This window comes from Periplaneta americana, chromosome 15, assembly GCF_040183065.1.
Source record: "Periplaneta americana isolate PAMFEO1 chromosome 15, P.americana_PAMFEO1_priV1, whole genome shotgun sequence".
In the NCBI taxonomy this organism is placed as follows: Eukaryota; Metazoa; Arthropoda; class Insecta; order Blattodea; family Blattidae; genus Periplaneta; species Periplaneta americana.
In genome coordinates this window covers 131284508-131308968 of record NC_091131.1, presented here as the reverse complement: position 1 = coordinate 131308968, position 24461 = coordinate 131284508, and the positions used below count along the sequence as shown (strand labels likewise).

At 36.7% G+C, this 24461-nt stretch overlaps 1 protein-coding gene and 1 non-coding gene across 3 annotated transcripts in view; both read right to left on the bottom strand.

Moving 5' to 3' along the window:
* The window catches only part of LOC138715335 (glutamyl aminopeptidase-like), a 139760-nt gene that overhangs the window by 63423 nt on the left and 51876 nt on the right, over nt 1-24461 (bottom strand). For both annotated transcript variants that reach the window (XM_069848146.1, XM_069848148.1), the window contains one exon: nt 16843-16990. In XM_069848146.1, the coding sequence (XP_069704247.1) occupies nt 16843-16990 (148 nt within the window). The remainder of the gene's footprint in view (nt 1-16842; nt 16991-24461) is intronic.
* Nucleotides 22221-22303, bottom strand: TRNAL-AAG (transfer RNA leucine (anticodon AAG)). The gene has a single exon. It is a non-coding gene; the product is annotated as a tRNA-Leu (tRNA).

Here is a 24461-nt window from a genome sequence, read left to right as displayed (position 1 = left end):
CCACGGGGATTCAGAATGTTCAAGTAAGGACAGGCCTACTAAGACTACTGCAGGTTAATTGCCGAAGTATTAGAAATAAACTTATTCCGTTTTGGAACTTGGTCGATGTTTATAATCCAGATGTAATAATTGGGACGGAATCATGGCTTAGGGAAGACATAAATGACTCGGAAATTTTTAGGTCGGATTATAGAGTCTTTAGAAAGGATAGAAGTGAAAAGGGAGGGGGAGTTTTCGTTTGTACTAAGATAGAAATAAGTAGCAATCTTCTATGGATACATGAGGAAGTTGAAATATTGAATGTTCAGATAAGAAATGGGCGGGAAACCTTAGATGTAATAGCATGTTACAGACCACCCAGTGAATTAAACAATTTAACTTTGCACAAACTAAATGAATATCTTAATACAGTATCAGAAGACCGAAACGTAGTAATTGCTGGGGATCTAAACCTCCCGAAAATTAACTGGAACGGGATTTCAGGTACAAATTCAGATGCACAGACCCTTGTAAATGAATTGATCTGGCGTAAAGATTTCACGCAGGTAGTAAATGGTCCGACGCGTGACAATGCCCTCTTAGATGTTTACCTACTAAGACCTGTCACTCTCTTTGTCAACTCTGAAAGTCTTCATAAAATAAGTGATTACAATAGCGTCTTATTAGAAATCTTCTGGGAAAACACAGTAAATCCGAAGTCAAGTCCACTGTCTGTCTGGAATTTTAACAAAACCGATGTCCATGAATTACAAACGTTTCTACGACAAAAGCATGATGACTTTCTAAGGACTGAAGGAAATATGGAAAATGTGTGGCATAAATTTAAGTGTATAATTTTCGAGGCATTAGTAAAATGTGTACCTTCTAAAATAATTAAGAAAAATCCGGACCCAGAATATTACACTAATTATATTCGCTACTTAAAGAAAAAGACAAGGCGCGCATTTAGCAAACGTAAACGGAGCCATGAGCATTGGGAAAAATATATCGAATTAATTAAGAAACTTGAGTGTGAAAAAAGGTTAGCTCAGGAAAATTTTCTAAAAACTATTTTAAAAGAAGATGAAAGTAATAATTGGAGACAGTTTTATAATTATGTACGCAGGAGAAAAGGAAAAAATGAAGGAGTAGTGCTTTTACGAAATCAGAACGGAGAAAGTATAACTGATGACAAAGAAAAGGCCGACTTATTAAATTCCTATTTCATTTCGGTTTTCAATAATAATAATAATAATAATAATAATAATAATAATAATAATAATAATAATAATAATAATAATAATAATAATAATAATCACGCTGATAGGAGTGGTTGTGTCACAGACCGTGAATGTGAACCAAATTCGACTTTCAAAATAACTTCCAAAGGGGTTAGAGAGAGAATAACGAAATTAAAAAATCGGAAGTCTCGAGGACCAGATAGTATGCTACAGAGATTCTTAAATTAGGTTCGGAGGCCATAATTCCATACTTAATGCGTATATTTCATGTTTCCATAAACAATGCAGCTATTCCATGTGACTGGAAATCAGCTATAGTGGTACCCATACATAAAGGTGGAAATAAATTAGATGTCGGAAACTACAGACCGATTAGCCTTACATCTGTCGTATGTAAAGTCATGGAGCATTTGATATCGGATTATATTCGTCATGTTCTAAATGCGAAAGACTGGTTTTACAACCGCCAGCATGGTTTTAGGGAAGGCTTCTCATGTGATAGTCAAATTACGTCGCTGGTTCAGGATCTAGCTGAAGAGGTAGATAGAGGCGGAAGAATCGATGCAGTTGTGATTGACTTTTCGAAAGCATTTGATTTGGTGCCACATGACATATTAATAGATAAGTTAAGTAGGCTAGGAATAGATAAAAGAGTGGTGCTATGGATCCAAGAATTCTTAAAAGGTAGAACCCAGAGAGTTAGAGTAGGTCATGAAATATCGGAAATTGGAAATATAAGTTCAGGGGTGCCACAGGGCAGCGTTCTGGGTCCATTACTCTTTATAATATACGTAAATGACCTATGCCAGAATATTACATCAAATGTGAGGCTATTTGCAGACGACTGCATTATCTATAGAAAGATTAGAAATAATTCAGATGTAGAGTCTATTCAAACAGACTTGAATAACATTTACAACTGGGCGTTAATGCATAGGATGAAAATAAATGGTTCTAAAAGTAGATCTATAACATTTTGTAAAACCCGAGAGGAGACTAGTCTTAATTACGAATTCAGTGGTGTTGTAATTCCGCAAGAACAATGTTGTAAATACCTAGGAGTGTATTTAAACTCCAAACTTTCTTGGGGAGAGCATGTTGATAATGTTACAGGCAAAGCATGGAGGGCACTTCACTTTATTATGAGAATCTTGAGAAAGGCTAGCCCCAAATCGAGGGAAATAGCATATCTAACATTAGTGCGACCGTTAATGGAATACGGAACTACGTGTTGGGATCCCTATAGAATATATCAGATAAATTCCTTAGAAAGAATCCAGTATTGGGCAGCTAAATTTGTTAAAGGTAAAAGAGAAGATGGGAACGATACGATAAAAGAACTTAAATGGGAAACTTTGGAAAACAGACGTAGGAAAACTAGAATAACATCATTGTATAGAGCACATCTAGGTCAGAAAGCATGGGTAGACATAACGGCTCGGTTAGAAAAGCCAACGTACTATGGTAGGAACGATCATGATTTTAAAATCAAATGTAGGAAACAGAAAACGGATGTAGGTAAATTCTCATTTTTAAATAGAACTATAAATGATTGGAATGACCTACCTGCAGCGGTCTTTGAGGGCTGTCCTTCCTTAAGGATATTCAAGAATAATTTAAAGAGTTGTGTATAAAGTGAAAATTAAAATTAAGGTGACATTCAACATTTAATTTTTTAAGGTGACATGTATTTATCTAGTCTGACGAGTTTACTTCATTGGTTTGAATTGTAAATTATTTAAAAATAGCGTGTAAGAGGGCCTTAGACTAGAAATGTTTAGTTTAAATGTAGTTCTGTTTATAAGTATGCATAGGAATGCAATTATTTGACTTATTTGAACTGTTGTATCAGTGAAGCGAGATGAGTCAGTGAAGTTATGGTTTTACAGTGCAGTGAACAGTTCCGATCAGTGATAATTTATAGCGTCAATGAAATGTGTTCTATAGTGTCAGTGAAATGTGTTACAGAGTGTCAGTGAAATGTGTGCTAAAGTGTCAGTGAAATGCGTCATAGTGCCACTACAGGGAATGAGATGAGAGTAAAGTGAAAGACTATTGAAACTTATGTAGGGCCTATACATAATTATGTAGGTTGTATTGTAAAATTAGGTGTTTTATTTTATGTTTCATTAATATTATGTTAAATTGTATTGTGTATAAAATTGTATATGTGTTGTAAATTGTATTATGTATTGTAAATTTTATTGTGTATAGCTTATCATTTTAACTGTGTATTGTTAATATTGTATATACCACTGCCACCGGGTGCTTGCCCACTTGCAGTGTAAATAAATACATACATATCTTAATAATCATAATAAGTTGGCTATGGCTCATAGTATTTTAAAAAAGAAAAAGAAACATAAGAGATGCACTGCCGCCAAAGAACCATTTGAAAAATTAGGGTGCTTGAATATTTAAGAATACTTCGAGAAGTTATTAAAGAATAGAGTTTAAATGAAATTCTATCGGAAAACCAGTATCATTATTGTTTCAAATAACCGATACTTGCAGAAACTTGCAAACTGATCACCAGTTGACACTATTCTAGATTAAACAATTATTACTACTATTGCGTATCACATAGGGTAAAATCTAATTATGTGGAAGTATGTTCATTAGTGCCATTATGAAACAGTTTTGTAAACATCCTATTTAAGGAAATACTAATCATGTACAAAATTATTTAATATCAAAATCTAGTCTTTTAGATAGAATCCGATTGAAACTACAAATAGGCTAAGTGGACTTCTATGAACGTCAACGTATTATCTTTTGTAAGTCTTATATGTATCGCTGTTAAGGGGGATGGTGAGCGAAATTTATATTTTCCACAATTTTAAGATAGAAAATTCATTTTTTAAAGCATTCTTGCATATAAGTTTCATTACGATAAAAATAATGGTTTTTGAGTTATTGAAATTAAAAAATGAATATTTTCAAAGTATCCAGAATTTTAAATTTACATCCATAAATGGAGAGAATTAAAAAAAAATGTAACTTAAAAGTTTAAATCTTTAGTGTCCACTAAATATGTTTTACTTTTTAATTTCGAAAATTCAATTCACCTAAAAATTCTGCTGTGTTTTGTTAACTACTGTATATAGAACGTGAAGTAAAAATTTCATCTTCCTAGCATTAAAATTGTAAGAGTCTTCACACTTTGAACATGATGTGCTAAAAAAAAGTGTGAGAAAATAGCATGTAAAGTTTGCATAGAATTTAAATTCGAGGGTGCAACCATTTAAATATGGCGTAATTTTTATGCTTTCAAGCGCTGCAGAGCACAGAAACTTGCTCTACTTATAGATACGAGATTGCTAATTCATTTTTTCATAAAAAAAGGTAATGCAATTTTTTTACTGAAAATGACTAATTTATAAACTTCTCCTACCTTAATAAAGTTATATGAAATTTTCAGAACCTTGTAACATTGTTCCAGAATCAGATACCAGCCTCCAAGACTTGGAGAGACGTCTGTCCAGTGAGAGTGGACACTTGCTCAAGAAATAGCTATGGTAGTTTAGATAAAATCTGGAACTCCTTTAATAAGATGTAAATATCTTTACGTGCCTCGTATGTGCAGCATAGGCTATCGGTTTTACTCTCCTTCTTAAGGGATACCTAAATAAGAACTCTATCGCCTTTAAAAATTCATAGCCCTCGTCAAGATTTGACTCCTCGAATGTTGGATCCTATTACAAGCAAGGAAATCACGAAAATTTGCAGCACCATTTTATAAGGAAGTGAAACCTGGTCCTGTAATGAGGAGAATTTACGCAGTCTACATTAATGTGGTGCATTTCAAGCTCTATGTTCGGTTCAAGTTTCTCGAGCGTGACAAGAACCGAAGTCTGCTTTGAAGAAGCGGATATCTAACAGCTCGCTCGAACTCGCGCCTTGTATGATGTGCCTAGAAGTTTGTTGGCCTCTCCTACCCTCCCCTCACATTCCTTCATGGTTCTAGCTGCGTAAGGATTTTAGAAGAAATCTTGTGAAATTTTATTTAGATGTAAGTACAGGTAATTTTTATTACAAAAGTATGATGTAACATCGACGAAAATATAGCCTAAGCACATATAAGAATATCACACTATATTTTAAAAATACATGACAGTTGTTACTATACCAATTTTCGACAGAAAATAGCTATAATTACATTCTTAATATAATATTCAAATAAATCACAGTTACTCGGTAACAATATTTGTGTGACTATACGGATGATGAAAGTATTAGCAACGTGCAACGGTGTTCTTAAGAAAAGTTCTGTCATCTTCTACTTTTATAATATTTTGAAGTTTGATATGACTATCAAAGAATCATACTGTTTATGTACTATAAATTATTATCATCATGGACTGGAAGAAAGATACGCAAGCTTTTAGAAATTAAAATGAAAACGTTTATCATTCTTATTTGTAAAAAAATCTATTGACGTCATATGAGCAGCAACTAATTAAAACGTAGTCCATCTCCGGTCAAAATTGAGTTTGGAGTGGTTTCCGATAGGTGAAAGTGTTCTGTACACATCTGTGCAATCAGAATTCTCCAAATCGCAACCTGTCCCATCCATTTTACACAGTAATACCATTGTTAACGTATACTGGGAAACAAGAGTGTATGTTTCAATCACGGGAAAAAAATGTCCGAAAATAAAGATTCTGAAATTTAAATCCCGGTCAGAGAAGTAATTATCTGGGCAGTTAAAAGAGAGACGCGCGGGGGTGGAGAGTTCGCTTCTAGCGGAAGCGAGAAAGGAGAGGGGAGGACGACAGGGGTAAAATATATTTGCTTGTAGTGCTGCTTATGATTAGGTTTTTCTCCGGAGCGGTTGTTTGCGCGCTTTCATTCGGAGACCTCCGGTTACCTCCGATTAATGCCGCGCAGGTTGTATATGTGCTGTGGCGCAGACATACATTTTCCGCTGAGCATTCCTTTAGTCGGATCAGATAGTGATTGGATTCCGCTGACGTCCGCGTATCTTTTAAAATGAGTGTGTAATTTTATGTTGTTTATTTTCTCTTCTTTATTTATCCCTCTCTCTCTCTCTCTCTCTCTCTCTCTCTCTTTCTTCAGCTCTTCTTTTTTTCTTGTTTTGCTTGAAGTACTATGTTAGCTGACAGATTTTTTTTTTCTAGTTTTGAAATTCATAGTATATGTGGAAAGGCGTATTAGTTTTATGTCATTGATCAAATTAATAACATTAAAATTAACTGAAAACTAACGCAGAAGTAAAGCTTTTCAGTAGCTAATGTAAACATTTATAATTTTCCTGGAAACACTCGTTTATTCACAAACAGTTTTTGTCAATTACTATTCTAATAGGTTCAGTTTAACGTAAAATATATTAAGGGAGTTTCAGAATGGATCAAAAGAAACGTGTGATATAAATGGGTTAAAGTTTACTGTCCAAAATAATTTATTAAGATTCTTCACCAGACAGGATTGTGATCATTGTGTTAAAGGGTGTCATTATCTGAACTGTCTCTTCTAAAACTCGTCACTCTTCCTCTGTAATAAAATTATAAGCGGATATCAACTTAAGGATAATTGTAATTATATTATTAACACACGTTTCTTTAGTTTCAGAATGAAACTCAATATTTTAATCTAATAACTCAAATTGCCTTTTAAATATTCCATATAAGTTATGTAAGATTTTTATTGCCTCGAAACTTACGTTTTATAGAAATTTCAAGACTTGTTTTTTCTGGACGTGGACCTTTGGAACAATAGCACTAAAGCAGTTAAAAAATCGTATCAAATGTTTTGCGTAATTTTAAAACTACGAAAACGATGATATCACTCATTAACCGTCAATGTGTATCTGAATGGTAATAATTTATTTTTGACAGCAAGTACGAGTACCACAACCGTGGCTCTTAATGCTAGCCTAAACACTTACATACCTACATTTTAAAATTTTGGTCTACTCAGCGAATCTATCTAACCTGGTCCACGCCATAGAGATTTCCAAATACGGACCTGTTAGCGTCCTAGGAGCGTTTGGCTTTTCTGGCAACACAATCACCAACTCATTTTCATTTCAAGTAAGCGGCTTATCACTGAAGTTTAGAGTTTCATCTCGTAACAATATGCTGGATCAATCTTAGAGGGTCCTTTTATGCTGAAATTCTTCTGCTTTTCAGTTTTTCATTCGCAATGTTACTCTGTCTGCACACAAAATCACGAAATTATTTATTAGAACTTTTATATATAAATCAAAGTAAACACGCTTTTTAAAAGAGTTCAAAAGTGTTTTGAACAGTTAAATTTACTTACTTTCTTCAAGTTCGCGATTGTGCGATCGCTTCAAATGGTCTAACAAATTCGAAGTACCACCACCCTTAGAGAAAATTCGCCCACAAAGTTCACAGCGTGCGACTTTATTATTATCTCCAACTAAATTAAAGAATTTCCATGCGACGGATATACGATTTGGTGCCATTTTATTCCACTCACAACTACCCTCAGTCCGTACGCGCCGGTCGTCCTTGAGCTCTACGTCCTCCAACTTCGCTTCGCTCCGAACCACCACATCCCTCCGTATGTCCCCTTTTCCACCTACGATAGTACCGGAGATCACCGGTGGAGAGCTTTATTCGTAATCTTCGATTCCTCCGCGGTAGTAGTCACTCCGATGAGAAGCACTATTTGCTTGCTTAGTGTGATCGAAGAGTTCGTTGTACTTTCAGTTGTGTATTATTATTGTTATTGTTATTATTATTATTATTATTATTATTATTATTATTATTATTATTACTATTATTATTAGTATTATGTTACGATATATTCATTAATATATATTATGCTATGTTATAATAGAACATATTCATGAATATCCCTATAAATTCTTTGAAACGTAATTTTTTCACAGTCATTAAATTTTTAACAAATTTTAACGCGTGTTTAATTTTGTATAATAAAAATGATTGTGTCATTATTACACTTACACTTACACAATTATTATTTGTTTTTTGTATATGATAGTTAAGACACTTAATATAACAGGAAAATGCATGGAAAGAATCAAATGTAATGAAATATACTGTATGTAATTATATTTTGAAGTTCAAGGGGGTGATTCAAACCCAGTAACTCGCCCTTGCGTACACCCCTGTAACAGACCAATAGCTTTTCTACTTGTAAGACTTTATGTATCGCGTACCATCAGTAGTTCTCGGTCAGATACGAATAGTAATAATTGGAGTTGTGATTATACACTATTTTACACAGACGAAAAAGAATGTAATTTATTTATATTTGATATTTCGTGAATCCATACACTTTCACCTATCATATCCAATGGAATGCACTCAAAAATAAATACCAAACGATGTTTTTGTAACTGTACGTACAACTGCTACAGCAATAGTCAGGTAGCTAGCAGATAGCTACGATGAGAGAGCACTAGGGAACCCAGCTGCCTAGATAAGTTGCGCGGATAGTAAATTCCGGCATCAAAATTTAAAAAGCCACTGGCAGCATAGTTCATAAAGTATCCAAACAGTAAAACACAACAAAAATTAAACGCCAACACAACATAAAATGAGCTGAAATTTACTTTTCCTTGTTAAAATAAGATTGTCACAATTGCATGAATTCGTTAAATGTCCAGAAAATCGCAACAAAATATAAATTGTCGAAGTCAAATACTATTATAACATCTATAATTTTATTTTTTAATTGAGATAAGTGGTTAGGGCCCTTACATACGAGCGACTTTTAGCCGCCAAGGTCGACTGCAAAAAGCAGTCGGTCTGCCGCCGTCATGAGCGATTCTTCGACGGCAAAAGCAGTCGACATGAGCGACTCTGCAGTCGATACGGGCGTTGTGTGTCGTCGGTTCCGGCAGCAGTCGAACTGCAAAAGGTGTGTCATTATTCACTCGCATTATAATAATGCACGTCGAGGAAGAACTTTTATTATTTCTTCTCCGTCCTAGAAAAAGACGTGTTAAACATGGAAAATATTGGATACATCGGATTGTCATTCAATGAGCGCATATGGCCAGTTTCACTGCCTTTTTCATGAGCTTCGAGCCCATGAAGATCATTTTCTTCACTACTTCAGAATGTCAGGGTTATCATTCGATCATCTGTTGGAAAAAGTGACAGACGGTGCAGACCTAGGAAACTTTTTTCTGAATCTTCTGAAAGGTCTGAGAGAAGGAAAGCTAGGAACATACTGCAGGCCACCGGAGTCAGTCGATTGAGGTGATCGCCTGTCGATCCGGAGTTGCACTCGGACGTGGGTTCGATTCCCGCTTGAATTGATTACTTGTTGGGTTTTTCTTAGGTTTTCTTCAACCGTAAGCGAATGTCAGGTAATCTATGCCGAATCCTTGGCCTCATCTCGCCAAATAACATCTCGCTAAAAAATATGTTACCCTTAACTAATGTATAATTTGATGAAAATCTGTTTCGTATGAGAAAAGCTACTAATTTTACCTACATTCACCCCTACAATGGACAGTTTCTTTTACACAAATGTAATGAGGGTTAGTATACAAAACAAATATACTACCTATCACTACTGTGCAAAGTTTAATGAAATTTTGTTAGATAGGAGAAAAGTTATTAATTTCCTCTAAATGCACCCCTTATGAGGGGTAGTTTCCCTCAAACGTAACAAGAATTTCTATACAAAACAAATATACTACCTGTAACTACTGTAAAGTTTCATGAAAATCTGTTAAATAGGAGAAAAGTTATTAATTTTTCTCTAAATACACGTTCTGTGAGGAGTAGTTCCCCTTGTACCAACGTAATCAGAGTTTGTATACAAACAAAAATATTATCCGAAACTATTGCACAACGTTTTATGAGCATCTGTTACATAGGAAAAAAGTTGTTAATTTTCTTTAGGTGCACACCATAAGGGGTAGTTTCCCTTATAAAACGTTATCAAAGTTTGTATACAAAACAAATATACTACCTATATCTACTGTACAAAGGTTCATGAATATTTGTTAAATAGGAGAAAAGTTATTAATTTTTTTTCTATAGCAGGTAGTTTCGTTTATACAGGTACAAACGTAATCAGAGTTTGTATACAAAAAAAAATGTACTACTTGTAACTACTGTACAAAGTTACATGATAATATGTTAAATGGGAGAAAATTTATAAATTATATCCAGCTAAATTTATGTTTTGAACCACTGCGTGTCGCCGACCTTGGCGGCTAAAAGTCGTCCGTGTGTAAGCAGAAAACGCTGCCGCCGGTCGCGGGGACCGACTGCAAGACAGCGGCTGCAGTCGGTCTGCCGTCGTGTGTAAAGCAACCGGCGTTTTCCATTTAAATACATTACCGACTGCATTCCCACGACAAGCCGCTAAGGTCGACTGCTTTTTGCTGTCGACCTTGGCGGCTAAAAGTCGCTCGTGTGTAAGGGCCCTAAGGCTAGGGCTCCACTAGCTGTGTTTGACGGCTGCTGTGAGCTGCATTCAACTGCCTAGATTTGTACTGCAAGAAGATGGCTCTACTTAATGTAAATTTTCTGCGTGTGAAAGCCGTAGTCTACTGCTCCGCTCGGCTCCACTCCTGTTGTTCAGCTGAAAACAGCGTTGATATGTTCTTTGTGTACTACAAGATCAAGCAAAAAATGTAGTGAAAATGAGCACACTATTTATCAAGGTGATTGTATGTTTGCTAGTGGTTCGCAGTCGTCGAATATTCCATCAGAGAAAATGGCGGATACATCCTATATATATTTTTAGTAGGTTATTTTACGACGCTTTATCAACATCTCAGGTTATTTAGCGTCTGAATGAGATGAAGGTGATAATGCCGGTGAAATGAGTCCAGGGTCCAGCACATAAAGTTACCCAGCATTTGCTCATATCGGGTTGAGGGAAAACCCCGGAAAAAACCTCAACAAGGTAACTTGGCCCGACCGGTAATCGAACCCGGGCCACCTGGTTTCGCGGCCAGACGCTCTAACCGTTAATCCACAGGTGTGGACCATCCAATATCAAGTAACAAAAAACACGAAGGCATGTTTGCTGCAATGCATCACAAACTTATGGAATATCCAACTAAATTCTTTTAAATAATTTCGAGGGAAAAATTGTTCCGGAGCCGGGTATCGAACCCGGGACCTTTGGTTTAACGTACCAACGCTCTACCACTGAGCTACCCGGGAACTCTAACCGACACCGATCCAATTTTTCCCTCTATATCCACAGACCTCAAAGTGGGCTGACAACCGTCAAGCAACCAACTTCGAGTGCACACTAACTCCGTGTGACTTAAATTGTGGTTTCCTGTTAACGAACAGTGACGTGTATTATGCAAATCAAGATTTCAGGTATAACTCCCTGTAAAGTTGATTTGAATAATTTCGAGGGAAAAATTGTTCCGGAGCCGGGTATCGAACCCTACATAACAACCGGGACCGGGTTCGATACCCGGCTCCGGAACAATTTTTCCCTCGAAATTATTCAAATAAACTTTACAGGGAGTTATACCTGAAATCTTGATTTGCATAATACACGTCACTGTTCGTTAACAGGAAACCGCAATTTAAGTCACACGGAGTTAGTGTGCACTCGAAGTTGGTTGCTTAACGGTTGTCAGCCCACTTTGAGGTCTGTGGATATAGAGGGAAAAATTGGATCTGTGTCGGTTAGAGTTCCCGGGTAGCTCAGTGGTAGAGCGTTGGTACGTTAAACCAAAGGTCCCGGGTTCGATACCCGGCTCCGGAACAATTTTTCCCTCGAAATTATTCAAATCAACTTTACAGGGAGTTATACCTGAAATCTTGATTTGCGTAAATTCTTTTAGTTCTGCTGGATGTCGGAATTTTGTTCTACGCATACGAAGTAATTGTTATGTAGGGTTGTGAATCTTGGACTCTCACGTTGAGAGAAGAACAGAGATTAAGGGTGTTTGAGAATAAGGTTCTTAGGAAAATATTTGGGGCTAATTGTAAGAGGAATGAAATTACAGGAGAATGGAGAAAGTTACACAACGCAGAATTGCACGCATTGTATTCTTCACCTGACATAATTAGGAGATGATAGGAACAGACGTTTGAGATGGGCAGGGCATGTAGCACGTATGGGCGAATCCAGAAATCCATATAGAGTGTTAGTTGGGAGACCGGAAGGAAAAAGACCTTTGTGGACGCCGAGACATAAATGGGACGATAATATTAAATGGATTTGAGGGAGGTGGGTATGATGATAGAGACTGGATTAATCTTGCACAGGATAGGGACCGATGGCGGGCTTATTTGAGGGCGGCAATGAACCTGCGGTTTTTTTAAAGCCATTTGTAAGTAAATAAGTAAGCATACCAAGTAATAATGTTCATACATAGGGGGTGTTTCTCCTCATGGACAATTGGACAGACGTTCGAAACAGGAGCACGACACATCTAATCAAATCAGAGCTGAAAACTGCAGTCGACTTTAACGATTACGCGAGAAAAATCTGTCTAAGAATGCTCGTAATTTAAGCCTAGCTGGCGAAGTATAGAATAAAGTTGTTTTTAGTAGCTAACTGAACGGAATATTTGTCAATTTTATATGCGAAATTTTGTCGATTTCTTAATCTCACGTATTTTCTTCAAAACAAGTTGGCAACCCAAATTTGCAGTACAGGATACTTCTGAATTTCAATAATTTATTTGCTCACTATCAAGCTCCATTTTACAAATTGCAAACAACCTATGAACAATACTATTGTGGCACAACTGCAAACACTGCGAAACGTAGACTGTTTTACTACAGCTGCCAGCTGACTACTACGGCCAGTGGAGCCAGGCTTCGGCGACAGATAACGGCACGAAAATGGAACATGTTCTATTCCTCCGGCAGTAGACCTTGGCACTGCCGCCGTAATTCTATTAGGCGCAGTGAAATACTGCCCATGTAGCCACCTAGATTGTTTTGCGTGTCTTCCATTTTCAGGCAGTAGTCTGCAGCTCACAACAGCTGTCAAACACAGATAGTGGAGCCCTAGCCTAAATGACATCGCACTGCTTATAGGTATCCTACAAACAAAACTGAGCTCTGACTCCTTGTACCGCGCATGGCATACCCCTATTACCCCCCTGCAGTAGGCGGGTTCTTTAATAAGCGGCTACTGGTCTACAGTCGCGCTCAAACCTCCTGACGTTTGGCGAGCGCCAGTAACATGCGAGCGCGACGTTGTCACAACTACACTCTCCGTCTCTGTCTCTCAGGGGCAGTAGTTTTAAAACTGTGGAACGCGATCCTTTACCTGAGATTGGTTTGATAGGGAGATGCAGAAAGAATAATAATAATAATAATAATAATAATAATAATAATAATAATAATAATAATAATAATAGTAATATAAATATTATCATCAGATTGCATCGAATGAAATTAAGTCACAAAATATAGAATATAATTAGTTGAGTCAGACGTAAATTATCATACTCGCTTAGTTTATATCAGTTTTGTAATACTGTAGTTTTACTTGTATTAGGGTTAATAAAGTTCTCGAATAACACAAAGGCGCAGTGTGATAAAATAAATTGAATGATACGCTTAATTTGAAATAGTAATTTTGTGTACAAATGAATTGACATGGCCCTAAATAATGTTATGTCCATGCTGTCAAAGCATATTCTTGCAAAAATAGCGGTTATTATATGCCTGCACATTTCATATATAACGCCTTTATAGAATACCCCGTTTGTTGCGCTGAAGTCCCGCATAATACGCTATTTTTGTGGGATATTTTAGATGTAATTTTCAGCAATGTATTGTAACAGCAATGAAATATTTTGGCCATTGAATGGACATTTTTGCTGGTCAGTTCGTTATCTTTTACTATATTTCAATAAAGAAAAATGCTACTAGATACTGTATATAAGTCAAAATTTATATACCCGCCTAATATACGGTCCCGGTTAATATACCGTTTACACGCGGTCCCTTGAACAGCGTCTTATCGGGGTTTCACTGTATTAAGCTATAAAATTGGAACCACTGAGGGTAGAAATGTGATTTTTGTTTCTATGTGTACAGAAAACATTAAGCATTCATCATATATACATGCAGGGTCCCTACAACATACCAATTTTCCCAGCGCACTTGTTATTTGAACTTGAGACTTTGTAAGCGGTGAGTCTGTGTGTCCATATATTGCAACGCAGCACTGCCGCTATTGGCTACCGTCGATAAGCGGACACACCTGCAAACGTCAGGAGGTTTGAGCGCGACTGTAGCTATAACGGCTACGGTTGCGTACATGTGCACTCAAAGAGCAGCTGTAACGATAACTAATTAAGTGAATATAACATTACAATATGTTAACATCGTCTCTTTCTAAGTCACAATCGTTATCTTTCTTCACTGGAACTGTCCTCATATTTAAATTTTAAATATTTAAATTAAATTAAATTAATATTTAATATAAAACGCTATGGGACTCCCTGACTCTGTAGCGATAACACGTGTTCAGTTCAGCACAAGAAGATAATAAGTGCGAATGTGCATAGTGTCGGTGGTGTGACTGGAGACGGGGACATGCTGGGAAAGGGAGCATACGTCATCTGCGCGAGACAGTCACGCCCGCTGGTTTCTGCGCACTGAGTTTTGTTTGTTGGATGCCTATAACAATTACTGAAAACTTTACACTCTATATCAGATGTCTTTGGAGCAGATCATAACAAGGGTCGATGCATCTCATGTTATCACTGCGCTCCCATTAGTTGGCGAGTCATTACTTAGCTGAGAGCGTTGTAGACACTAGCGCATGCATATCCTGGTTACGAGACGGTATTCAGAGACGCGTCGACTACTGCAGTTCTATTGCGTCTAGCATCTGTGCGGTGTATGAGACGACGTGACTGTATGCAAGAAAGTATGTTCAAAGACACATTACTTTAATTTTTACGTTTCGTTATATGAACGTATTCGGTCACTTAATTCATATACAGACATTTAGTATCGTGTGAACCGCGCTCTCTTGCATTTCGATCCGTTGTTTATATCTGCTCCAAAGACATCTGGTATAGAGTGTAGTAACCATGTAGTCAATGATAATTTACTTAAATTAATCTTGTTCATGAATCAATAGATAGGATATGTTTCTTCAGGTCAGGTTGTAGAGCTTTTGTTCATATTGATTTTAAATAGGCCTATTTGCATTTTATGATGATCAGTTCTGAAGTGATTTTTTTTATCATACAGGAAATTAAATTGTAATATCTTTCGATTTATACAAGCTATTATACGAGAATAAATATTTTTGTTACGATCTGTAACACTTCTCTCTACGTCATACTTGTGTGAATCAGCATTTTCTACCATAACAGACTGCTGCATCTTGAAGATGATTTACGTGTTGGCCTGTCAGCCATAAGGCCACGTATAGATAAACTCTGTGCAATCCACAAAGCACAGACTTCACATTATGTCAAAGAGGTGAGTTTTCAAAAACGATGATAAAATTTTTTAACGGATATCCTGCGTAGATATGTTGGGATTTTTGACACATACCTTTGTATGTTTTTCTAATGCCACCCAAGTTGATGCTTGCTTTTTCAGAATTTTTGATTGCGTATTAACATCGACCTATTTACAACACTGGAAGTCCGACACTACATAGAAGTTATCAGTGCATTTTTTCTGGCGGAGCGCGCTGGAACGGCGTTCCGGCACCTTTTTGTTGCATTCTTCATCATGGAACCGAAATATGTGTGAATAACTATGTTTTTAATATAATTTTTCTTTCAATTCCGCTTAGACCTTGAAAGTCTTAGTTGGACGAAAAGGAGGATAAAAACGACAAAATTCCCCTGCAGCGAACAGTAATCATCTCCCAGTCCGCTATAAAATATTCTACAGAATTCCACAACTTTTCTCTCCAGAAGAAAAGCACTATTTTTATTATTAAGAAAAACAAATAAGTGTGTCGCGATATCGTGGGCGTTCAGTAAAGTGTGTCGACAGTCAAAAAAGGGTGGAAACCACTGCAATAATGTCGAAACAAGCACTTAAGAACTTCAGTTACGATAAGATAAATTTACAGTGAACTTTGGACTCATTATTGAAGTGTTATGTCAAGTTATCTAGCTGGAAATGTTAGAGAAAGGCTTAAGAGATAAAGTAAGCTTATCTATTTATCAATACCTCGCTTATGTTAACTCCCATTAGCATTGACGGAGATCTTGACATACAATATGAAATTTATGTTGGATAAAGAGGCTATGTAGCCACCGAGTACCTCAGTCGGCTAAGGCGCTTGCCTGCCGATCCGGAATCACGCTCGGGTGCGAAATCGATTCCCGCTTGGGCTGATTACCTGGCTGGGTTTTTTTTTCCGAGGCTTTCCCCAACCGTAAGACAAATGTCAGGTAATCTAGAGCGAATCCTCGGCCTCATCTCGCCATCACCAGTCCCATCGATGCTAAGTAACCTCGTAGTCGATACAGCGTTGTTAAATAACGAGTAAAAAAAAAATAAAAAAAGAGGCTATGTAGCAGTTTTTGTAGAAAACTTGCGTGTTGTGTAGTTTTTCATGCCACTTTTGCTAATATCCATCTAACTTCGAATATTCCTGTTAGATTTACCACGTCGTTAAATAGGAATCACTATTGCTTTCGCTTTTCTCACATAGTACGCAGTTGCTTGCTTACCTTGTCGAATATGTAGTTTAATAGAAAGTTACCCAGCATATCTGTTAAGATAAAGTCATTCCACCATTGCGGTGTAACCATGTGGTTGAGCAATTGATTCGCCAGTTCTCGAGCTAGTTGTGGTCTTCTTGAATTCGCATCGATGTTACTATAAACAAAAACATTAGCTTCAGTGCAGTGATCAACATCAATAATTGCATCGTGTTTATTTTACGAGGCTTACAACTGTAGAGATTAGGCCTGCTCAACTCTAGCAATGTAGTGAAAGCTTAGAGTAGAAATGGTGGAGTTATTACTAGAGTCCTAGGTTTGATTACTTTGAGTGCAAGTTAGACGCACATGGATCATACCAGCTTCGCTTACAAAGGAGGGCTCTGACTCGTCTGCCCGCTCCGTTTCGTGTGTTAAAGTAGGAGTCAGCGCTTTTGGCAGACAGATTTTTTAATCTGAACTCCAGAGCGAGTTACTGGTTTTAAAAATTCACTAAAACATATTTAATTAGAGACGTAAAATTTAAAATAAAGGTTACTCTTCACAATTTTGGTTAAACATTCTTAGATTCTTTAAATACCATCTCCTAAATTACTGGTGAAAAGGCAGAAGGGAGTAAGAAATCCCATTTCATCCGATCTCGACGAAAATCGATATCTGGCGATCTTTGCGATCACAGAATACGAATAAGGTATTATTTTTTCAGGCTTTGTCCCTAAACAGGTGAAGTGGGACAAAAATGAGTAAAAAATTAAATTAGATATCTTAGGGGATTTCGAGACGAAAATTATGAATAATACAATTTGTGCGAATTCAATATGGCACTTTCAGTACTATGAATTATATATTATAATAATTATATATAATTATAATCAGGGAACGGATTTATATGGACTAAAAATATATGAAATATGTAAATATATATGTAGTTATTTTTACCAAAATATGGAATTAAATATGGATTTTTACCAAAATATGGAATTAAATATGGACTTAAAATTATAAAAAAATGACTATGTACGTTAAATATTGGTACATTTTAATCAAACTAAACAAAAAATATAATGGACGTACCTTATCTTCCAATGTAGTTTCAACAAAACACAATTTTTATTGTCTGTTACCATAACAATAGGTTACAAACATTTCTTTCAAGTGCTGAAAAGTGAATCTTCTTCTATTGTCTCTGAGGATAGATTTATACTGACTAAAAGAGCGTTCGACGTCACAAGAAGTAACTGGTACATAATTCAATTTCACAATGTCTGCTGGGGATAAGTCCAAGTTAATCTTCACTGTTGATTCACCACTCATCACAGCAACAACCTTTTGTAGTTCTTCATATCCAGGGTTTTTTGAAAGTACAGTGTCCACCTTAGCTCTTACTGCATCTGCAACTTTACCTCTACCACGATTCAGTTGTTCCACAGTACTATTTATAATTTCAAAACTTTCAGATAGTGAAAGGTGCCTATTTTGGAGACTTTTGAGCGTTTTTATGATGCATGAAAATGTATGCTGAATGTGAGCTAAGTCATTCTTCACACTTATGTCACAGGTAACTGTTTTCGCAGTATCAATTGAGACTGCATCTTCAGAGTCCAATGCAAGGAGAACATTGTTAATAGAGTCTATATGTTCAGCATAATATTCAACTGCTTCTAGCCATGTACCCCATCTAGTTAAAATTGGCTTTGGTGGCAATGGAATTTCAGGGTACATTTCTTTCAACACGTTAACTCTACTGGGAGCTTTGAGAAATACTTTTTTCACTGATGAAATCAACAAATCTACTTTAGGGAAATTGTCTCTGACCACTTCTGCCACACGATGAAATGCATGCGCCACACAAGTAAAATGAGTCAATTTAGGATATACAACAGATAATGCTTGTCCAGCTTTGACCATATAAGGGGCAGCATCGCTAATAAAGAATAACACATTATCGTACATAATACCCTTTGGCCACAGGATACCCATAGCTTCGTTGAACAGTTTAACTATAGTTTTGTTATTGCACTTTTCTAGAACATCACAATGTAAAAGAATTCGTTCAGAATATTGTTCACTTAACAAACCGATAACTACATTACCAACAAGTCTACCTTCTTTGTCGGGAGTCTCATCAATGGAAACCCAAATTGAACTATCTTTAATTTCATCTCTTATCTTCTGTATTGTCTCATCGTGGATGGATGGAGCATACGTCTTCCTAAGTGTTGACTCATCCGGGATTGTATGTTGAGTATATTTTTCAAGGAATTCCCTGAAGACCTTATTCTTTAGTTTGTAGAGAGGAATATCAGCAGAGATGAGAGAACGGCACAGGTCGATGTTAAACTCAGATCTTACATTCGATGTTGTTGGTTGTGTTAAAAACAATTGTCTCTGCTTGGAATTTAGTTGTTTGTTGGCCTGATGTTTACTAGTTGTAATGTGTTGTTGCACCAGGAACTTTTGTGTAGATGATACTGCACACTGACACAAATTACAAAATAATATTTTATTGTCAGTTGATAAACCATCTTCTTTAAATTCTGAAATGTAACTTGTTAGTTTTGATTTTAAATTGACTGAATGACGTACTTTTGGCATATTTACCGTCTTTATAGTATGATTTACAAAACTGAACCTATGTGTACTCTGACTGGCATTTAACTGTTGAGCTGCACAACTGAAGTCTGTTAAAAATTTTAAATTAAATTAATACAGTTTTGTAACTTACTTTCCCATTGTTGATAGGACTGCTAATTTTCAAATAACTCTGATGTTAAAGGGATTACTGAACATGTGTTTAAATCTCTATTGTTGAAATGTATTTTTAAAAGTTAATGGAATTTTGTTTTGTTTTATTGTTAAACCTAATATAATATGGACTGTTTTATATGAAATATGGAAAATATATGGAAATTAACGAAAATATGTACTAAACTCTAAAATATGGAAAAATATGGAAAATAAAAGTAGGATTTTTCAACCCTACACAGTGTGAAACATAAAGATAATGCAAAATATAAATTATATTAGCTTTATAAGTAAATATGTATTTACATATAAATCCTTTCCCTGATTATAATTATATAATTATATATTAGTAAAGTGAAAGACTATTGAAACTTATGTAGGGCCTATACATAATTATGTAGGTTGTATTGTAAAATTAGGTATTTTATTTATGTTTTATTATTATTGTGTTAAATTGTATTATGTATTCTTATTGTATTGTGTATAAAATTGTATATGTATTGTAAAATTGTATTGTGTACTGTAAATTTTATTGTGTATTGCTTATCATCTTATTGTGTATTGTTTATATTGTGTATACCACTGCCACCGGGAGCTTGCCCACTTGCAGTGTAAATAAATACCTACATACATACATACAAAAAAATTTAACATCGGATAACGCAGATCGACATAAACACAGTTAACACATGTACAGTATTTAAGGAGGCAATATACCACATTTCGATAGTATACATTTAGTAAAATCTGAAAGTGTAGTTTCTACATATTCTGAATGAATTTTGTATTGGAATTTAGTATAGTCATCAGCCAATACCTCTAGATTAACAAACAAGTTTTTAGAATCCATAAAATATTTAATGTGAATGGTAATTATATTTTTCAATTCGTGCAATTTGTGCTGGGAAAATTGGTTTCTCCGAAATTTTGTACGATTTTGAATATTGTAAAATGCTTTCTTCTCTGTTTTATTCACAATGTGTGTGTTAAGAAATTATTGCCCTTACAATATCCATTGCAATCCTATTTATTATACCTTTATATAAATCTAACTTCCGCGGCATGCAATTTTACCCAATTAACCAGATTAATATTTTGATCAATAAGAAGAATCGTAATTTTACTATAATGAATTGGCGCACGACTAGTAGAAGATCCCTACATTATTACTGGACAAATCAAATAATGATCTGGTAAGGGTAGCATTATATATACTGTATATGCAATGCTTTTTCCTTTTAATTTAGAAAATATAGGAGGCGTATTGTAAAATTATTGCGAATGAAAGTCATTTACATGTATTTAAGGAATTCTTTGACTCGGACTGTATCGTGGCGTGTTTCATAATAATGATATAAGCTGCGTGTATGAAAATATAAACGACTCAGAACGTTATCGCCAGTCATTCATGCAGCTCACATAAACAATATTGGTTGCCTACTGGAAATGTCATACAGGTCACCTGCCAAAATTGCTGCCTCCGGCTGTACATATGGTGACAGCATAAACAAAAACAATATAAAAGTCATCCTCTCGGCCGGATTTGAAGCAGCGGCCTGTGGATTATTAACATATTTCACATCTACTACAGTTCACCGCTCTACCAACTGAGCTACCACAGGAGTTAGATATAATGACTTTCTCTCACTCTGTTATAATACAATGATCACAGTATAAACAGAAACAATATAAAAATTATCCTCCGGGCCGTATTTGAATCAGCGACCTATGGATTACTGACATATTTCACACCTACTATAGTCCACCGCGCTACCACTGAGCTACCAGTGGAATTCAGAGAGTAGACTCTCTCTCCATCTGTTACAATATAACGATCACAGTATGAACAGAAACAATATAAAAATTATCCTCCGGGCCGGATTTGAACCAGCGACCTATGGATTACTGACATATTTCATATCTACTACAGTCCACTGTGCTTGACTCTGCATCTTAATGGGAGAAGATAGTGAAATTCGGATTTTTAGCCTCTAATTGTTGCATAATTTTCCATGTGTGTGTGTGTGTGTGTGTGTATGTGTGTGTGTGTGTGTGTGCGCGCGTGTGCGGTTGTGTGTGTAAATATTATTGCTGCAACAACTGAAATTCGTTTAGTTTTTTAAAACATGAGTCGAAACGTGATTCCCAGCCTAAATTATACAAAACCTTTTTGGTCCGCCAAAATGAAATCTGAGCTCCTGGAACACTCAGAAGGTCGGGAATAGTGGATTATTTTTATTATTTTTTTTAAGCCATGAGACTATCATCTCGGTACCAGGTCATACGATGAACTGAAAAACATTAGTGTCTGCATCTGTACGTAGCGAGATAGAGGAAACTCCAGAAAACTGCGAGAAAAGATTGGCTGGCGTACGTGAAAGGAACGGTCTTTGGTCCGACCCTCGAATAGCCAACTCAGTAAAATTGTAGGCCTACTATAATGAAACACATTTGGTGTCTGATGTCTTGCAACTGTACCAACTCGATGTGTAAGCCTGCTGTATACCATATTTGTACTAAATAAAATGTAATTGTAGCTTTGTGATTTGAACACGTGTTTGTGGAGAGACTTAGTTTCGTTTATCAGAGCTTTGCAGCCACGTTACAGTGTGTGTAATGTTTGACGTCACAACAAAATTCTATGGTAGCGGTGGGATTCGAACCCACGCCTCCGAAAGAGACTGGTGCCTTAAAGCAGCGCCTTAGACCGCTCGGCCACGCTACCACACGGACAGCTGCTCTTAATAGCACTACTATTTCTTGTGCTTGTAGTTCGCAGGTTCTCCGCTTACAACCTGACGACAGTGTGAAGGAGGCACTTTTCCTGTACTTGTAGACTGCAGGTTATATCAAAAGCTGTGACATTGCCTGCAGCACTTAGCAGACCAATACAGACATATTTCGTTTTTGCATATCTTGTTTTAACAAATGCTGAACTACAACACGAAATTAATATTGTTAACAAAGAGACATACATAATTGGGGCTAAGAGGGATGAAGTTACAGGAGAATAGAGAAAGTTACACAACGCAGAACTGCACGCACTGTATTCTTCACCTCACAAAATTAGGATCATTAAATCCAGATGTTTGAGATGGGCAGAGCATGTAGCACGAATGGGCGAATCCAGAAATGCATATAGTGTTAGTTGGGAGACCGGAGGGAAAAAGACCTTTGGGGAGACCGAGACGTAGATGGGACGATAATATTAAATGGATTTGAGGGAGGTGGGATATGATGATAGAGAGTGAATTAATCTTGCACAAGATAGGGACCGATGGCGGGCTTATGTGAGGGCGGCAATGAACCTGCGGATTCCTTAAAAGCCATTTTGTAAATAAGTAACAAAGAGACATGCAATAATTTTGTTTCCTCTATGTTGCGAACGTTATTACTATCCATTTAGTAGTTCATTTTCTGGAACTATAGTTCCAGAGACAGCACATAATTGGAATCATTTCATATACTGAGCGATTCAGGAGAAATAGTAAATATTTTAAGGGGCGGTATTATGCACTAATCTGAGTGAAAAGTTCATATAAACATAATTATATACAATTTTCAATGAGTGTGGTCGGCCTGGGTAGCGTAGTCGGTATAACGCTGGCCTTCTGTGCATAAGGTTGCTGGTTCGATCCCGGCCCAGGTCAGTGGCATTTAAGTGTGTTTAAATGCAACAGGCTCTTGTCAGTAAATTTATAAAAGAACTCCGGCGGGACAAAATTCCGGCACACCGGCGACGCTGATATAACCTCTGCAGTTGCGAGCGTCGTTAAATAAACCATAATTTATTAATTTATTTATTATTCAATGGGGTCCCGCGCCGTGGCGTCGTGGTCTAAGGCATCCTGCCTAGGACTCGCGTTACGGAATGCGCGCTGGTTCGAGTCTTCATGGCGGAAGAAATTTTGTCATGAAATTTCGGCCAGTGTCTGGGATCGGTGCCCATTCAGCATCGTGATGCATTTGGGGAGCTATGATAGGTAGCGAAAATCCGGTTTCGCAAACCAGCAATAACGGCTGGGGGGATCATCGTGCTAAACACACGGTACCTCCATGTTGGTTGGATGATCGTCCACCTTTGCTTCTTCATGTGGACGTGAGGCCAGCAGCCGGCTGGTCGGTCTTAGCCCTTCATGGGCTGTAGCGCCACGGGATTATTCAATGGGTGTGGAGGAGAAGGGTCAGTTTTTGGTGACTATTACGTTTTTACTACGTCATATTACTTTTGACCAATAAAACGGCATGGAACGACTTGTTTCAACCAATGATGGTTGCTTATCCTTCAATTTTTATCACCTCCCTAGCATTTGTTTCTTTTTGTTACCTCCCTAGCGTTTGTTTCTTTGCTTGCCAACATTGCACTTTGAATAATTGTAGCTATCTTATAGAATGATTCATGTTTATTTCATCATCCTTAATTAAAACTTTTCTATAATTTATCTTGTTTTTATTATTTAGGTTATGTTATAGCTTCTGCTGTATGAGATTATGGATAGTCACGTATAGTAGGAGTCAGCGATTCTGGCAGACGGATTTTTTAAATCTGAACTCCAGAGCGAGTTACTCACCGATGCAAGTTCGGCTGATATCTCTGCAGCAAGCAAACAGAAGCTGGAATGGATAGGACATGAGTAAACATACAGGCCCGATATCCGAGTGGACTTAGATGGACAGTCACTTCTAAAAACTATGCACATATAGCTAAACTAGAGAACTACTGTAGTCTATAATGTGTGCATGTACAACCTCCCGCGAAAGATCTGAAAGCTTCCAGGCCGTTGAGGTTTAAACGGTAGATGACGGTTTCTTGTCAGGTGTATATTCCACTTGCAAAACATTTCTCTCCTTGTCAGTCAATCGCTTGCTCGCTATAATGTGCG